At 41.1% G+C, this 15,473-nt stretch overlaps 1 protein-coding gene across 1 annotated transcript in view; it reads left to right on the top strand.

The window, feature by feature from the left end:
- Window positions 1-14,659, top strand: part of grk6 (G protein-coupled receptor kinase 6) — a 35,760-nt gene extending 21,101 nt beyond the window's left edge. The window contains exons 7-16 of the mRNA XM_020615159.1: window positions 3,123-3,186; window positions 4,682-4,822; window positions 5,257-5,447; window positions 5,528-5,565; window positions 8,184-8,273; window positions 8,392-8,600; window positions 9,067-9,204; window positions 9,946-10,083; window positions 10,786-10,920; window positions 12,169-14,659. Coding sequence (XP_020470815.1) covers window positions 3,123-3,186; window positions 4,682-4,822; window positions 5,257-5,447; window positions 5,528-5,565; window positions 8,184-8,273; window positions 8,392-8,600; window positions 9,067-9,204; window positions 9,946-10,083; window positions 10,786-10,920; window positions 12,169-12,219 — 1,195 coding nt within the window. The 3' untranslated portion in view covers window positions 12,220-14,659. The remainder of the gene's footprint in view (window positions 1-3,122; window positions 3,187-4,681; window positions 4,823-5,256; window positions 5,448-5,527; window positions 5,566-8,183; window positions 8,274-8,391; window positions 8,601-9,066; window positions 9,205-9,945; window positions 10,084-10,785; window positions 10,921-12,168) is intronic.
- The last annotated feature ends 814 nt before the right edge of the window (window positions 14,660-15,473 follow it).

The following is a 15,473-nucleotide window of genomic DNA, read 5'->3' as shown; positions in this document are numbered from 1 at the left end:
TATCAGGTGTGTTTGCAGACAGAGGAAGTTTGTCTGGGTGCCTCCAGTTCCCAGACTCCACTGTGGTGCCATAAACAAATGGGATCTCCTGAGTGTTTAGTGGTTAAACTGCTGTTCAGCATGTGGGAAGCGAATCCTGGCTCTGCAACTCGCACACATGGACTGAAACCACGTCTTTTAGGCTCTTTCTCACGCTGACTAAAGTAGGGTGTAGGTCATTTTGGACTGTGGCCTTCACACAACAGTCAATCACTAATGGAACAGCTCAATTTGGGCAGCACTATTTGCTTTCCTGTTTAGTGTTAGATGAGAAGATCAACACCATTCTTATATCTGTCTGTTAAATATGAAGCAAAAACCAGGATACTGTTATCTTAGCATAGCATAAAGACAGGGGGAAAGAGCTAGCCTTGTTCTAAAGTTAACAAAATGCACCTGCCAGCGGAGACTGCAAAAAGTTACTGTGCCCACCCAAGAAGTGGCCCCTCTCAAAACCTCTGCAGAACTATGAATTATGTGAGTCCCGAGTCTCTTAATTGTATCCACATTTTCCTCACTTGCATCTTAGTCCCGCCAACATAAGATGTGAGGAGAGAGAAACTGAAGACCCACGTGCACTAAGCAGGCAGGACACAAAGATAGGTTACTACTAAAGCTTCTCGCAAACCAGCAGCTAAAAACAGCAAACTGAATCAGACTAGCACAGGCTGTACACTCAGGCCAGGGCTGCCCGAATAAAGGGACTTAACAGTATACACCCTCCAGACTAATGTGCTGATTGAAGAGATTGATTGATTGATTGATTGATTGATTGATTTATTCTTTCAAACATGCAGAACAGAACAGAACAATGAACAAATGACAATAACACACATGATTACACATATCCAACCAATGCTAATTCAAAATCAGTTTGCTTACACCTATTACATGTTTGAATGGAGTAGGAAGAAGTCAAACTTATCCAGTCCTACCCCATGACATCATATTATACAAAATTTATGCAACATTGGCTGCAAGCAATATCACTACATAGATAAAACAGATTGTTTCTTATTCTGTCATATATCTTGTATAACACATACATTTATATTTATATTTAAACTCCTTAATTCTGGTACTATTTTTCATGTCCACAGTTAAGTTATTCCATAGTTTGACCCCACTTATAGAAATACAAAATCTTTTTTTGGTTGTTCGTATAGCATGAACTTTTAAATTTAAATGTCCCCTTAAGTTATATCCCCCTTCCCTTTCACCAAATAACTTTTGGATTCCACCAGGTAATAAATTGTTCCTGGCCTTATACATAAACACAGCAGTCTTATATTCCACTAAATCAAAGAATTTTAACAATTTGGACTGTATGAAAACTGCATTTGTGTGATCCCTATACCCCATCTTGTGCACACCTCTTATCGCTCTCTTCTGTAATATGTACAATGGTTGAAGTGAACTCCTGTATGTATTTCCCCAGTTTTCAACGCCATACTCCAAATATGGCAAAATCAATGAACAATACAAAATCCGCAATGCTTTGACGTCCAGCATATGTCTAACCCTTGCCAATATCGATATATTTTTAGCTATTTTATGCTGAACATGTCTAATATGAGATTTCCAGGATAATCTGTCATCAACCATTACCCCCAGAAATTTAATTTCATATACTCGTTCAATGTTGGCACCCCCAATTCTCAATTGAAGTTCATTATGTGGTCTACGGTTCCCAAATACCATATATTTAGTGGGCTGGGTAACACCTGTGATCATGTCAGGGTGCAGCCAGCAGAAGACATCTCTGGAGGCCAGAGCAGGGCAGCACAGGAGCTAAAAGTCAACACCCAGGTTTATACTACTACTAATTATAAACTTTATTTATATAGCGCTCTACAACTCGCAAGAGCACCAGAGTGCTGTACAGTCAAAACCCAATAAGCAGAGCAAAACGATAACAGAAAAAATACTAGAGTGCTAAACCGACTTCCAAAAACATAAAATATAAAACAATAAAAACAAATTACTAGGAGGTGCTGGAAATCCAGACAAAAGATAAATAAGTTACACTTGTGTTTGCTTCCTGTCCTACTTCAGCTTGTCAGATACGTGGTCTGTTTTACTTACATTTTTCCAGATTTAAGTCATATTTTTGATAAGTATTTTTCATTTAACATTTGACAATTTTGGTTCTGACATGAAAAATCACAGGTGTAACTAATAACAGTAATACTTCATTACAATGATACCGCTGATTGTGCAGTGCAAAGTCCTGAAACTTGCATTTGCGATACCATATTATACTTAGCTGATAATCTTGTCTAACAAGTACAACTGAGGCCATGTGAATATTATGTTTTGAGGTTCCGCCCAGTTAATTTACTCCTTTAATTTCCACCAAACTGTCCGATCTGTACAACTTGTGGTGACAGGCTACACCATTAACGCCCTCGATTCTGGTTCTGTAGGTCAATACAGGTGCTAAATGCAATAGTGTTTAACAACAAGCCACAGAAGCACAGCCACAGGGCTTGTTGAGCAGTAAATGACTCATCCTGTTGAAATGAGTCTCTGTCCCAGGGTCCATTTAATTTACCTGCTTGAATAAGCACAGTGTCCTGAGGGACACGAGACACGAGCGCTGATACCAGGAGGGAGCAGCTCAATGGTGCTAGAGTTCATTACCAGCTGTCTGTGGTCCTGATGAATCCATCCACTCTGTGTGGACACGGACTGTTTCTGAGATTTCTGCACCGCTGACACACAGTGTGTACTTCTATTTTATTTGTACACTCAGTGAGCATTTAGATTTATCTTAAAGCAAAGTTGTCTTTTTTTCAGAAACACCCATATGTTTTTAGTTAGATTTTCAACCTCATCAGCAGTCGTTTTGTCCACATCTGCATGTGTGTTTTCAGAAATTAAAGCATCTTTGTCACGGCAGCATTGCATGAAATAAAGAGAATAATAGATTGCCATCAAATCACCACCTAGAAGTTAATTACATCCTCTCATCCCAACAGATGGCAGGATGATGGCCTGGGGCAGTGGAACTGAATTAACAGCTTGTTTTTATTGTAGATGCCTTGCCGAGGGTTGTAAACCTCTCTCTCTCTGTCCAACAGGCAACCGGTGACGAAAAATACATTCCGACAGTACAGAGTTTTAGGGAAAGGAGGTTTTGGTGAGGTGAGTACATTTTATTTTAATACTTTTTCATTGCAACAAACATTTTTTCTGATGAAAAGTAACATCTTTGTCTCATCACTTGAATTATCATCAACTATAATCTGGAATAAAGAATAAAAAGATCTGGATTCTTGGTTCAATTAAGACCTCAGATCAGATCTTGATTTGTTTTAGGACTTATTGGAGATAAGGTCAGTTAGTTTTTCAGCATGTTACAGTCATGGTGGAAATGCAGGCCTGCAGGTGTAGTTTGTTTATTCAGTTTAAAATATTTGCTTGTGATGTGAAGCAGATGTCATTTTCTGGATGTGTTAGCATCTAAAGCTAGCCTGTTTGTTTTGGTAGCATTAGCCACCTAGCATGGTCATGGTTTTAGAAGTAGCTTATGGTGTTTGTTTTGAGTCTCCATAGACCCTTGAGGCTTGAAAAGACATTAGTTAGAGTGGCTAAATGAGTTTGTATTATGCTCATAACGGAATATTGACAATAAACAGATCAGGGCTGGACCAGCTAAACAAAACATAATCTAAATATGTATTGCTTGGCAAACGTGTGTGTTTCGTGTTAATGGATTTTAGTGCCAGCAGTAATGGACTGAGTGGATGAAAGCATCTTCCCATCACTGCTTCTCAGTTCACAGATAGTTCTTTTTGCACACGTGTCTGTGTGTTATCTCTGACCTCATTCTGCCAGGGAATAGGAACGCCGCCCGGGAACACTTTGGGCTCCAGCTCCACACCTTTCACTGAGGAGAACTGTTCGATGCCCAGCACATCTTTACAGTAGATGGCCTGTGGCTGCAAAACACAAAAAACACTACACTTCAGCTGTTTCACTCAGGCAACAGCCACCACTTTCAGTGTGTGTAATCTGTAAATACAGCTGGACAAATAACATTTCAGCTGAGCAGAGTATTGAGAGACAGAAAGAAAAGTTTATTTACAAAACAATGTTAATAAGGTGAGTGTCAGGAGATCAGACCCTGAAGTATACAGCAGTTTGGCATTGATTTAGGCTGACAGTTTGTATTTCTTCTGGCTCAAAGAAATAAAAACTGCTTCCCTGTGGTCAAAGTAAATCAGTGCCTAAAGGCTGAAAAAGCTGCAATTGTGCAAAGAGTTGCATTGTCTCTCTTCAAGTTTCGAAGTGAGGATCCTCATCTACAGTACTGAATCCTGTTACCCACCACTGAATGGCATCTGTGTTACATATCTGTGTGAAAACAAGTCTTTTGATTCCACTCAGATCTTATGGTGAGAAATGATTAAATGGACAAGAATCAGGTCACGAGATAATGACGAATGTGAAGGATGATACGTCATGTTGTTGGTTAGGGTCAGGTCCTGATGCTCTCAGGAACGTGAAGTCACAGACTGGATGGCGATGTCAGTCAAGCCTTGTTTTATTAACAGAATGTGTTATGTTGTTTATATGTGCAGTTTTTAAGGTATACTAATGCGAACTCTTGTGTCCCCACTCCTGCTCTGCCCTGCAGGTGTGCGCATGTCAGGTACGAGCCACAGGGAAGATGTATGCCTGCAAGAAGTTGGAGAAAAAGAGGATAAAGAAGAGGAAAGGAGAGTCCATGGCACTCAATGAGAAGCAAATCCTAGAGAAAGTCAACAGCAGATTTGTAGTAAGCATCTCACCTGATCTACAGCTCCATAGCGAGATGTTTCCCTCAGGAGGAGGTGGAGACCAAACAGAGCTAACAGAGAGGGAGCACCGGGGCTGAGGCTCATCACGGGGACACAGACACACTGTGCACGGAGGGCCATGGTGCTAAATAAAAAAAAAAAATTAGAATTTTAGCTGCACTCTTTATATAAACTGTTGATTGTTTTTACAATATATCAGTTGTCAAATCAATAAAATCACAAACCTGTAAAAGCTTAACACCTCTTTTTCCCAAAGCTCAAGTGACATCTTCAGATGTCTCGGTGTGTCCGACCCACAGTCCTAACCCTAAAGCTGTGTTTCTATCCATCACTGTGTTAAACTGAAGACCTGAAGCATACTGTAAAACATGACCACACAGTTTCCTCATTAACATGACACTCCTGTCCCCAGGTGAGTTTAGCATACGCCTACGAGACAAAGGACGCTCTGTGTCTTGTGTTGACCCTCATGAACGGAGGAGACCTGAAGTTTCACATCTACCACATGGGCGAGGCAGGTTTTGACGAGACGAGAGCTCTTTTCTACTCAGCAGAGATCTGCTGCGGCCTGGAGGACCTGCACAGAGAACGCATCGTCTACAGGTCAGTGTCTGAAGATCAGCACGTTCTCCTAGTCTCATTTGTCCTCTCTCTCTCAGTCTTTCTCTTTCTCTGTCACACAGGGACCTCAAACCAGAGAACATCCTGCTGGATGATCATGGTGAGCGGCAGCATTAAGACAAGTCAACTTTCCTGCAAAAGCCACCTATTACAGCTGAAAACTTAGAATTCAGATCCTAATTATTTCTCTATAACATGAAATCAGGTGACTGGTGCTAGCTCTTTGCAGGTTGTGGGCTCATGTAAGACTAACACATTCAGCAGTTATAGCAGCAGCAGCTGTCACACGCAGATGTCAGTTACAGCACTTTAAAACCTTCAACACCACAATTTGTGCCAAAATCAGTCACAAGTCAATCAAATACAAACACACAGATATGATACAAATAATCTAAGATTAAGCATGGCTTACGCTGACCAGGGATCTCATTATCTGTGATGTATTGAGAATAATTGTACACGACTCCAGAACTTGCCTGAGAATCACTGCATTTTTAAGTTTTCTTCAGGGTCTGCGTGATCCATTGACACTTGTCTGCACATTTATAGGCAGACTGGAAACAGGAACTGCTATTATTTAATTCAGAATCTCAAAATCTGCTTTATTGGCCAGGTGTGTCGGACACACAAGGAATTTGAATCTGGTACATCGGCTCTCAATGTGTATGTACATATCCCCATGCAAGGGGCAGGTAAACAGTAAACCAACATAAGGCTTGTATAACCAAATAAGCAGTATTAACAAGCAACAAACAATGCAAAATAAGCAGTATAAACAGGCAGTAAACAATGCAGACAGACAAAGGAATGCTCATTGTGAAATGAGATGAATAGGAATAAAAATAGAGTACTTAAAACTAGAGACCTGTACGGATCTGTACAATCTGTACAATCTGTACAATGTATATTTACAGGTATTGCACTGAGGGTTATTGTCCATTCATACTGTCGTGGGTCAAGTGTTCATCAGAGCGATGGCCTGGGGGGAGAAACTGGTTGTCTTGCCGCACTGTGACCTGTAACGCCATCCAGAGGGGAGGAGTTCGAACAGATTGTGTCCCGGGTGTGAGGGGTCTGCAGTGATCCTCTCCGCCCTCCTTTTGACCCATGAGGTGCACAGGTCCTCCATGGAGTGCAGGCTCACACTAATGACCTTTTCTACAGTAGAACACATTCAGGTCGTCTGCTAGTTGATGGTCCTCCACAGCAGGGGGAGATGGTATCGTATAGCCAGTGATGCTTTTCAGTTTGGAATAAGATGGACCATACAGTGATCAGAGAGTCTGAGGGCTGCGCGGGGGACAGAGCGATAGGCGTCTTTTATTGTTGTGTAACAGTGGTCCAGTGTGATTTGGTCCCTAGTGGGGCAGGTAACGTGCTGTCTGTATTTGGGTAGTTCGTGGGAGAGATTTGCTCTGTTAAAGTCCTCTAGAACAATGAGTGGAGAGTCAGGATGTTCTAACTCCACTCTAGGAGCTGTAGTGTGCTAGCGTGGGCCTGTGGTTTTAAATAGACACCAACCAGGAAATTCACGAGGAGAATAGAAGGGTTTGCAGTTGATAAAGAGTCTCTCTCTAAGTCTGTGTTCTCTAATTCTGCTTTTAATGGTGTCTATTTCCCACAGATGTAGATAAAGATAGGCTAAAAGGTATCTGGATTTTACCTGAAGAAGCCACAGTGACTTTGAAACACCTGATTCACAGCAATCACTAAACATGCACAGAAATTTTAAAGCAGGAATCAAATGAGCAGTTGCACTGTGCATGTTCAAATAAAATTTTATTTAGCGCTTCATTAATTAAGTCATAATTAGTCATGGAAAAACAGTGGCACGCCCCATACACTGGACTTTTAGCTTGTAACATCCTTTTCAAACACATTTCATACAGTATCCATTTGGAAGGCATCTTGACCAAAAAGGAAATATTCCAGAAACACTTACAATCATTCATCCTGTGATACTGTTTTTGGACTGAATAAGGAACTGAGGTCGCTTCAGGTGCTGGTATGAGACCACTTCCTACTGTGAGTCACCAGAGGGCGCTGTGACTCCAGCAGAACAGTCTGATCTGAAGCAGGATGCTCACCTCTGGCACAAGTCTCAGCTGAAAAGTTTAATTACACACAAAATCTAATTAAAGACGGAAAATCATAGAAACATGTAAGAATGTAATTATTTTGAAGCGTGTGCAATGGCACAAAGTGAAAACCACAGATATGTCTTTGTTGAAAAGCAGCTGATAGAAAGGTTTAGATATGAGGTGAAGGCAAAACACCTGATTTTAGCTGATGGGAAGGTACAGAGCAGCAGAATCAAGACAAATTCAACATGTGGCTGTCGGTTAGGTATTATGAAATAGGAATGTACTCCATATGTCCAGGATACAAATCAGAACTGCAACAAACACAAAACTGCTTAGTTTTAACCAACAGAACAGTGTGGCTGCTCAATGCATCGAGACAGATTAGTGTGACTAATAATCTTCACACAACGTGGCTGCATTTGCTGGTTGCTTGTAAACAATGGATCAAAACAAATATGATGGGAATGGTTTCAGAGGCTCTGGATTGCATCTGAAGCTTCAACTGTGCATCTACAAGTTCTCTGGCTATTTCAACATCTGTCGGCCGATAATGGAAAAATCTGAATTCCTTGGATTTTCTTCCGATTTATTGAGGTGTGTGTGTGTGTGTGTGTGTCTGTGTCTGTGTCTTAAGGCCACATCAGGATATCAGATCTGGGTCTAGCAGTTCATGTGCCAGAGGGACAGACCATCAAGGGACGGGTGGGAACGGTAGGATACATGGGTGAGTAGCCCCTGATCTTCGCATCGAGCAAACCCAGCCGCTCTACCTTTAGTTTGTGATTTAAATCACCACCAGTTCAATCAAAGGCTCGCTCTGCTGCTTCCCTCGTCTCCTCCAGCTCCAGAGGTGGTGAAAAATGAGCGCTACACCTTCAGCCCTGACTGGTGGACGCTGGGCTGCCTGTTGTACGAGATGATCGAAGGCCAGTCTCCTTTCCAGCAGAGGAAGAAGAAGATCAAGAGGGAGGAGGTGGAGCGGCTTGTGACGCAGGTGGAAGAGGAATATTCCAGCAAGTTCTCAGAGGACGCAAAGTCTCTTTGCAAAATGGTGGGTGGATGTTCAAGCGGCCAAATCCACTTGTCTTTTATTTCCGCTTGTCTAAACCTTTCATCTGCTTCTACCACATTCTAATATTGTATGTCAAGCTTCCAGAACTATTCCTTGTTTTGATATGGTTTCCCTCTGTACACCTGCATCACTTCCCTCATATCACACTAGAATATCATTCCCTGACTTGGAACAAGGTGTTTGTGCTTCCCTTTCCAGAATTTTTTAATGCTACCCTGCCTGAGAAAAATGTATTCAACGTTTTACAGCTGCTCCTTTTCTGATGATTCTCTATGGGAAAATGCCCAAACACTGCTCATTACTTTGTTTTTGCCTGTTTTTGGTGTTTTTTGTAAGCAGAAACTTTGTTTTGCTATACACATAAAGGTGATCAAATACAGCATTTCTGAACAAGAATCAAAGGAATCTGTGGTTTGAAAGTGTTAGTGTTCCTTTAACCCTCCAGCTGCTGGCCAAGGATCCTGCAGAGAGGCTGGGCTGCCAGGGGGCTGGAGCCTCCGAGGTCAAAGCCCATCCCATCTTTCGATCCATTAACTTTAAACGCCTGGAGGCCGGGATGCTGCAGGCGCCCTTCATCCCCGATGTAAGTCCACAGAAGAAAGTCTTACACATCTACAGTCATGGCCAAAATTACTGGAACCCATTTCTGTCAGATAACCACGATTTCTCCCAGAGAGTTGTCGCAATCACAAAGTCTTTGGTATTCTTATGTTTATTTCTTTTGTTTGCATTGGAGCAACACAAAAACATCAAATGTGATGCTCTTTTAGTAAAGAAACTCCCTTGTAGCACTGAGCATAGAGAAAAGAACAAAGAGCACTAATCACGTTATTGATGGTGCAGGTGTACCAAATCTCATCAGTGATGATATACTATAGGTGTGACTAATAACATTGATGGCATATCTAAATCTCGTCTCTGACTTCCGGTGAGAAAGCAAACAATCATATATTACAAAATGTCAATGCATTCCTTTAAATAGAAAACTGGAAATTCAACATTTCCACAGCATGACGACTGGAATTAATTAATGTGATTAATAAGAATGTCACGGAGGCTAATTATATGGAGCATGCATAATTCATCTGCACAGTCTCTGTAACAGGAAGGATTTCCTGCAGTGAGCACTGTTGTATTACAGCAGGTTTTATACTGATACAGGAACAGAGGGTGTTGGCTTGTTCACAGCCATTTACAGCAGACGTCTGCAGACTGTTTTTCGGCCTCGAAACTTTGGTAAAGTGATGGCGGCTGCTGCTGGGTGAGCAGTTCAAATGTACTGTAGCTGTGTTAAGGTAGTGGTTTGTGTGCTTGTGTTTTGCAGCCACAGGCCATCTACTGTAAAGATGTGCTGGACATCGAGCAGTTCTCCACAGTGAAAGGTGTGGAGCTGGAGCCCAAAGACGAGTCTTTCTACGGCAAAGTGTCCACGGGCAGCGTTCCTATTCCCTGGCAGAATGAGGTCAGAGACACACAAACACATAGTGTGCACACGGTGAACTGAACACCAGTGATGGGAAGTGCTTTCATCCACTCAGTCCATTACTACTGTCACTGCTCACACTAAAATCCATGAAGCACAAAACACACACATTTGCCAAGCAATTAAAATTTTGTTTAGCTACTCCAGCCCTGTTCTGTTTATTATATATATATATATTCTATCAAGAGCAAAACACTAAACAACAAATGCATTTTTGTCTTGGGAACTTAAACCTCCTCTACTGAGACTCAGAACAAACTGACGCCATCAGCCGCTCCTCTTAGCCCCTCCCATCATATCCTGTTTCCTAGCAACAACATAAACTATGGATGCCTGGTTGGGACAAACTGTACAAAATGCAGCCTGTAGTCTGAAGCTAGCGTTAGCTGGCTAACAGTAAATGTGTCAGTCCAGTAGAACGCTCTGGTTACTGCTGATGTGACAAAGTTCCAGTTACTCCAAAATTAAAATCATGTTCATTCAGCACAAAGGTAAAGTGCTGACCATGCTAGGTGGCTAATGCTACCAAAAAAAACTGGTTAGCATTAGATGCTAACACATCCAGATGGAAGAACATTACATCTGAATCCAGCCTGAGTCCTCTGGCTGCTTTTAACCCTCTGCATGTCAAACAGCCAAACCGTATATGTGATTCAAAGAGTCTTGTCTTTTCTCTTGCAGATGATCGAGACCGAGTGTTTCACAGAGCTGAATGTTTTCTACCAGGATGGGACAGTTCCTCCTGACCTGGACTGGAGAGGACAGCCATCGCCTCCACCCAAACAGGGACTGCTGCAGCGGCTGTTCGGCAAACAGGTCGGTCATGTTTTTTACTTTCCAGCATCTGGCTTCATCAAGATGTTTGCTATAAGAGTGCCAAGCTTAAAAAGGAACTTAACCCTAAAAAAACAACAAAGATGAGAATCACAATATTTTCAATAATGTTTTCCATCCAAAGGATCAGGCTGCTCCTGTATCAGCGATCACTTATTTCCAAACTGAAACTTTAAACACACGTCAAGCACAGAGCCTTAGCATTATGCATTCAGCAGCCTTAAACACACAGTTGCAGTGTGAACCTTGGTATTTGGGAATTGTAGACTAGATAATGAACTTCAATTAAAAATTGGGGGAGCTAATATAGAACAAGTATATGAAATTAAATTTCTAGGTGTCATAGTTGATGACAAATTCTTCTGGAAATCTTATATCAGATATGTTCAGAACAAAATAGCAAAGAACATATTGATATTGGCAAAGGTTAGATATATTTTGGACAGGAAAGCACTACGCATTTTGTATTCTTCATTGATTTTACCATACTTAGAGTATGGTGTTGAAAACTGGGGAAACACATACAAAAGCTCACTTCAACCATTATATATATTACAAAAAAGAGCGATAAGAGTTGTGCATAAGATGGGGTACAGGGATCACACCAATGGAGCTTTCATACAGTCTAAATTGTTAAAATTTTTTGATTTAGTGGGATATAAGACTGCTGTGTTTATGTATAAAGCCAGGAACAATTTATTACCTGGTGGAATTCAAAAACTATTTAATGAAAGGGAAGGGGGATACAATTTAAGGGGTCAATTAAATTTAAAAATTCATGCTATACGTCCAACCAAAAAAAGATTTTGTATTTCCATAAGTGGGGTAAAACTATGGAATAATTTAAGTGTGGACATAAAAAACAGTATTTTTTAGTATATTACTTGTGTGGTGTAGAAGAGAATTATTTTGTAGAGATACTGCTTGCAAACCAATGATGGTAAGATGATGTCATGGGGTAGGACTGGATAAGTCTGACTTCTTCCTACTCCATTCAAGCATGTACTAGGTATAAGCAAATTGATATTGGATTAGCATTTGTTGGAAATGTGTAAAATTATGTGTGTTGATATATCAACTGTCTTTACATGCTTGAAAGAATAAATAAATCAAATCAAACCTTCCCTGATTTTGATGCACCGATGATGCTGTCTGGAGATGTGTCTACCGCTCGATTTGCACCTGCCTCAGAATAGATTTGACAGAGAAACTTTGTGCCTCTCTCTGCAGGACTGCTGTGGTAACTGCAGTGACAGCGACGAGGAGCCTACCAGGCTGTGACACACACATACACGCACACACACACACACACGGAATCTCATTTGTTTACAACTTTTGCACATTTGTATTTTTAAGATAGTTCTATCTCTCAGTGTCTGTATATTTTCACCATAGTCTTGTTTACTGTTATTTAAAGAGCTGTTGACGTGTTCCCAACCAAGAGACGTAGATGTCTGTTTGTTGTTTGTTTGTTTTTTTGTTGGTGCGCAGAAGGCTTTGCTTACACATTCCATTGTTATTGAACTGGGAACTGTAGCTGGCCGCTGAGCAGCTCCGCCGGAACAAAGTGCCTTGCTCCAGGGCACTGTGATGGTGGTCACTACGGGAGGACTGAGCATTCCTCAACCTCTGTCCAGGGAATCAAACCAGTGACTTTTAGCCCACGAACTGTGACCACTTTGCTCCTTCTGCCCTCCATTCTGCTGTGAACAACCTGCTGCTTTTTAGCTCTATTTTTATTCTATTTAATTCCATTGTTTGTTTGCTTGGACATTCTAATTTTGAAATAGAGATGTCTGAGCCATGACGTCTACATCTGCAGATATTTTTATAACTATTATTTTTTCTTATGATTTATGGAGACAATCGACTCATGTCAGAGCAGCTTCAGTTACTCTTGTCAGTTCATGGATGAGGCTAAACATCATGTTGTGTGGTCACATTTTACAGATGCTTTGAGAGTTAAATGAATCACTTTCACACTCCCCTTCCAAGCTGCTTGTAGGAACATGCTTGTGTCTTTTAGTCCTTCATTTTATGGACTGAAGTAAGTTTTTTGGGGGGGGGACTGGCCACCTTTTTGGTCTACAGTTAACAACTTACTATTATGTTAATATTGCAGTGTTGGACTGGGGTCAAAAAAAGTGCCTTTACCTCTCTTCATGACAACACAGACACAGGGTGTACACAGAACGCGTCAACAAATTATACAGTAGGGGTGTAATGTAGACAAAAACCACAGCACTTACCTCGGTTGTGAAGTCATGGTCCAGTTCATTTTCAGTACAGTCAGGGAAACGATACATATCATATAATTGCTTGTACATTATTACAAAGTTTTGTAAACAACAGTTTATAATTTTTTTAATTAAATTTTAAATGAAGCATCAAAATAAAATAGAATACTGTTGCAAACTACTACTACTAAGTGCTCCACTAGCCAGGGAAAGGCTGTTTAAATGTTGAAGGAAGCAGCATTTATACTGTTTCAAACTGGTTATCATGTTGGACATGTTGCTAAAAACACACCTGAACACCACTGAACAAACATTAACTGGAGGACCAACATGCAGTGAACAAGTAAGACGCCTTATCCACCTGTCTTTGTCCGACGCTGTATTTCCCCAAGAAGCCGAAGTGTTCCCAAACAGGAGACCTTAAATATACAGTATGAAACTTTTTTCAAGAAGACATCTGTAGAAATCTGCTCTAGAACGTGTCCTAATGTGGAGAGGTGCTGTCAACGCCTCCTGTCACCCAGATTCATTGAACAGCACTGGCCATGTGTTAACTACTATTAAAGACTGCATTCAGTCCACATCTGCACTGTACCAGAAGTCCTGTACCGAAACAACTGTCTGAATACGTGTACCTTTACACCCCTATTTTACAGCACACACCATGTAAACTAATGAAATACAAACAACACTTAGCATAACCATCAAACAAAAGTCATTTTGTTTTTACCATTGGTACAAGCACCTTGCCTCCACATTTGGAATTGCAATCGTTCAATATCTGATCAAGACTACAAATCTCAGTTTTCAGAAGCTTAACTTTACTTTTACTTGCTCCAGACACAATAATTCTCCGGCTGCACCCTGGGCCAGTCATGCAACTCAACTCACACTGAAGTGACAGCAAGAGTAACTGAAGCTTTTGGATCAGATCCTGTGTGAAACAAAGACTGAAGCTGGTCTGTTCTTCCCTGCAGTGAAATGCCTCAGCCGGTACTGTTGAAGTCACCTGTTTCCGCAAAGAATATGGCCTCTGATTTCAAGCTATTAAATGAAATACCTCTGAATGTACAAATGGCTGCCATGCCATTTGTGTACACGTTCATCAGAGTGACAGGGGGACAATATTTTAAAGGGTCAGTTCACCCAATTTAAAAAAATGTTATAGTATCTAGCCACAGAGGTTCTTTTATTTGTTCAGGTCTTATGTGTTATGTTACTCTCATACCACAACTTTTAATCTGCCTTTCTTCATGGACAAACCTGTGACTTAAACTGTGTGCATACACTAAATGTAAGCACTGAGGTTCTGTCCAGTGATAGCTCCAGTTCAGCTGAAACAAGGCTGGCTGCTTCCCCAGCAGTGTGGACAAAAAGAGGCAGCATTAATGTGTGCTGATCTATAATGAACAGAAACAAGAATCAGAATCAGCCTTATTGGGCAGGTGTGTTGGACACAAGGAATTTGACTCTGGTACAGCGGCTCTCAATGTGCATGTACATGTCCCCATGCAAGGCAACAGCAAGGGGCAAGTAAACAAACCAACATAAGGTTGTGTAGTATAGCAAAATAAACAGTATAAACAATGCAAACAAACACTGTGTGAAACACAGCACAAAGAAAAGCCAAAGAAAAGCACAGAAGAAGAAAAGCAAAGCATAGGGCTGCAGACAAAAGTATCTGTTCTGCAGTGTCATTCAGTTTCAAGGCTCCAGTTTAAGCCACTTCTTTTAAAATATTATACCAGTAATGTTAAAACGAGCGCACTACTGTTTATAATGGCTCTTTTTACAGCAGTGGTATGAGAAATCAGACTGTCCAACTGTCCAAAACCAAACATTTTGCTATAAATCCAACAGGTAGATCATTAATCTGGTGTTGAATCAGGCATTATGTCACCATCAGACTATCAACAAACTGGGGCTAAAAATCAAGCTGAATCTGTACAACATCCTCCAGCTTAACAGGTTAGGACTCCGCTGGAGCTGCAGCAATGGAAGCCGTTTCCTGTGTTGATAAAGTTGATCACTTTCTTTTGCTGCTGGTTTTAAAAGAACCAAATACGCATCACTCAGGACTGAATTCTTGCTGAGATGCTTGAAAAATAAAGGCCCAGGTGCTAGAAATCAACAACAAGCAGGCAGCATCATTCAGCAGCCACTTTACCTCTTACATACAGTCAATACTCATGATTGACACACGTGACTTAGCGCCTGTGACGTCCGTACTGCTCCACAAAACGCACTGATCTCTGCACAGCTGGTTCAAGGACATGTTATCCTTGGGAAATAATGGCC

The sequence above is a fragment of the Monopterus albus genome, unplaced genomic scaffold, assembly GCF_001952655.1.
Source record: "Monopterus albus unplaced genomic scaffold, M_albus_1.0 scaffold159.1, whole genome shotgun sequence".
NCBI lineage: Eukaryota > Metazoa > Chordata > Actinopteri > Synbranchiformes > Synbranchidae > Monopterus > Monopterus albus.
Note: the sequence above shows the minus strand (reverse complement) of the source record. Positions and strands in the feature narration are given on the sequence as shown.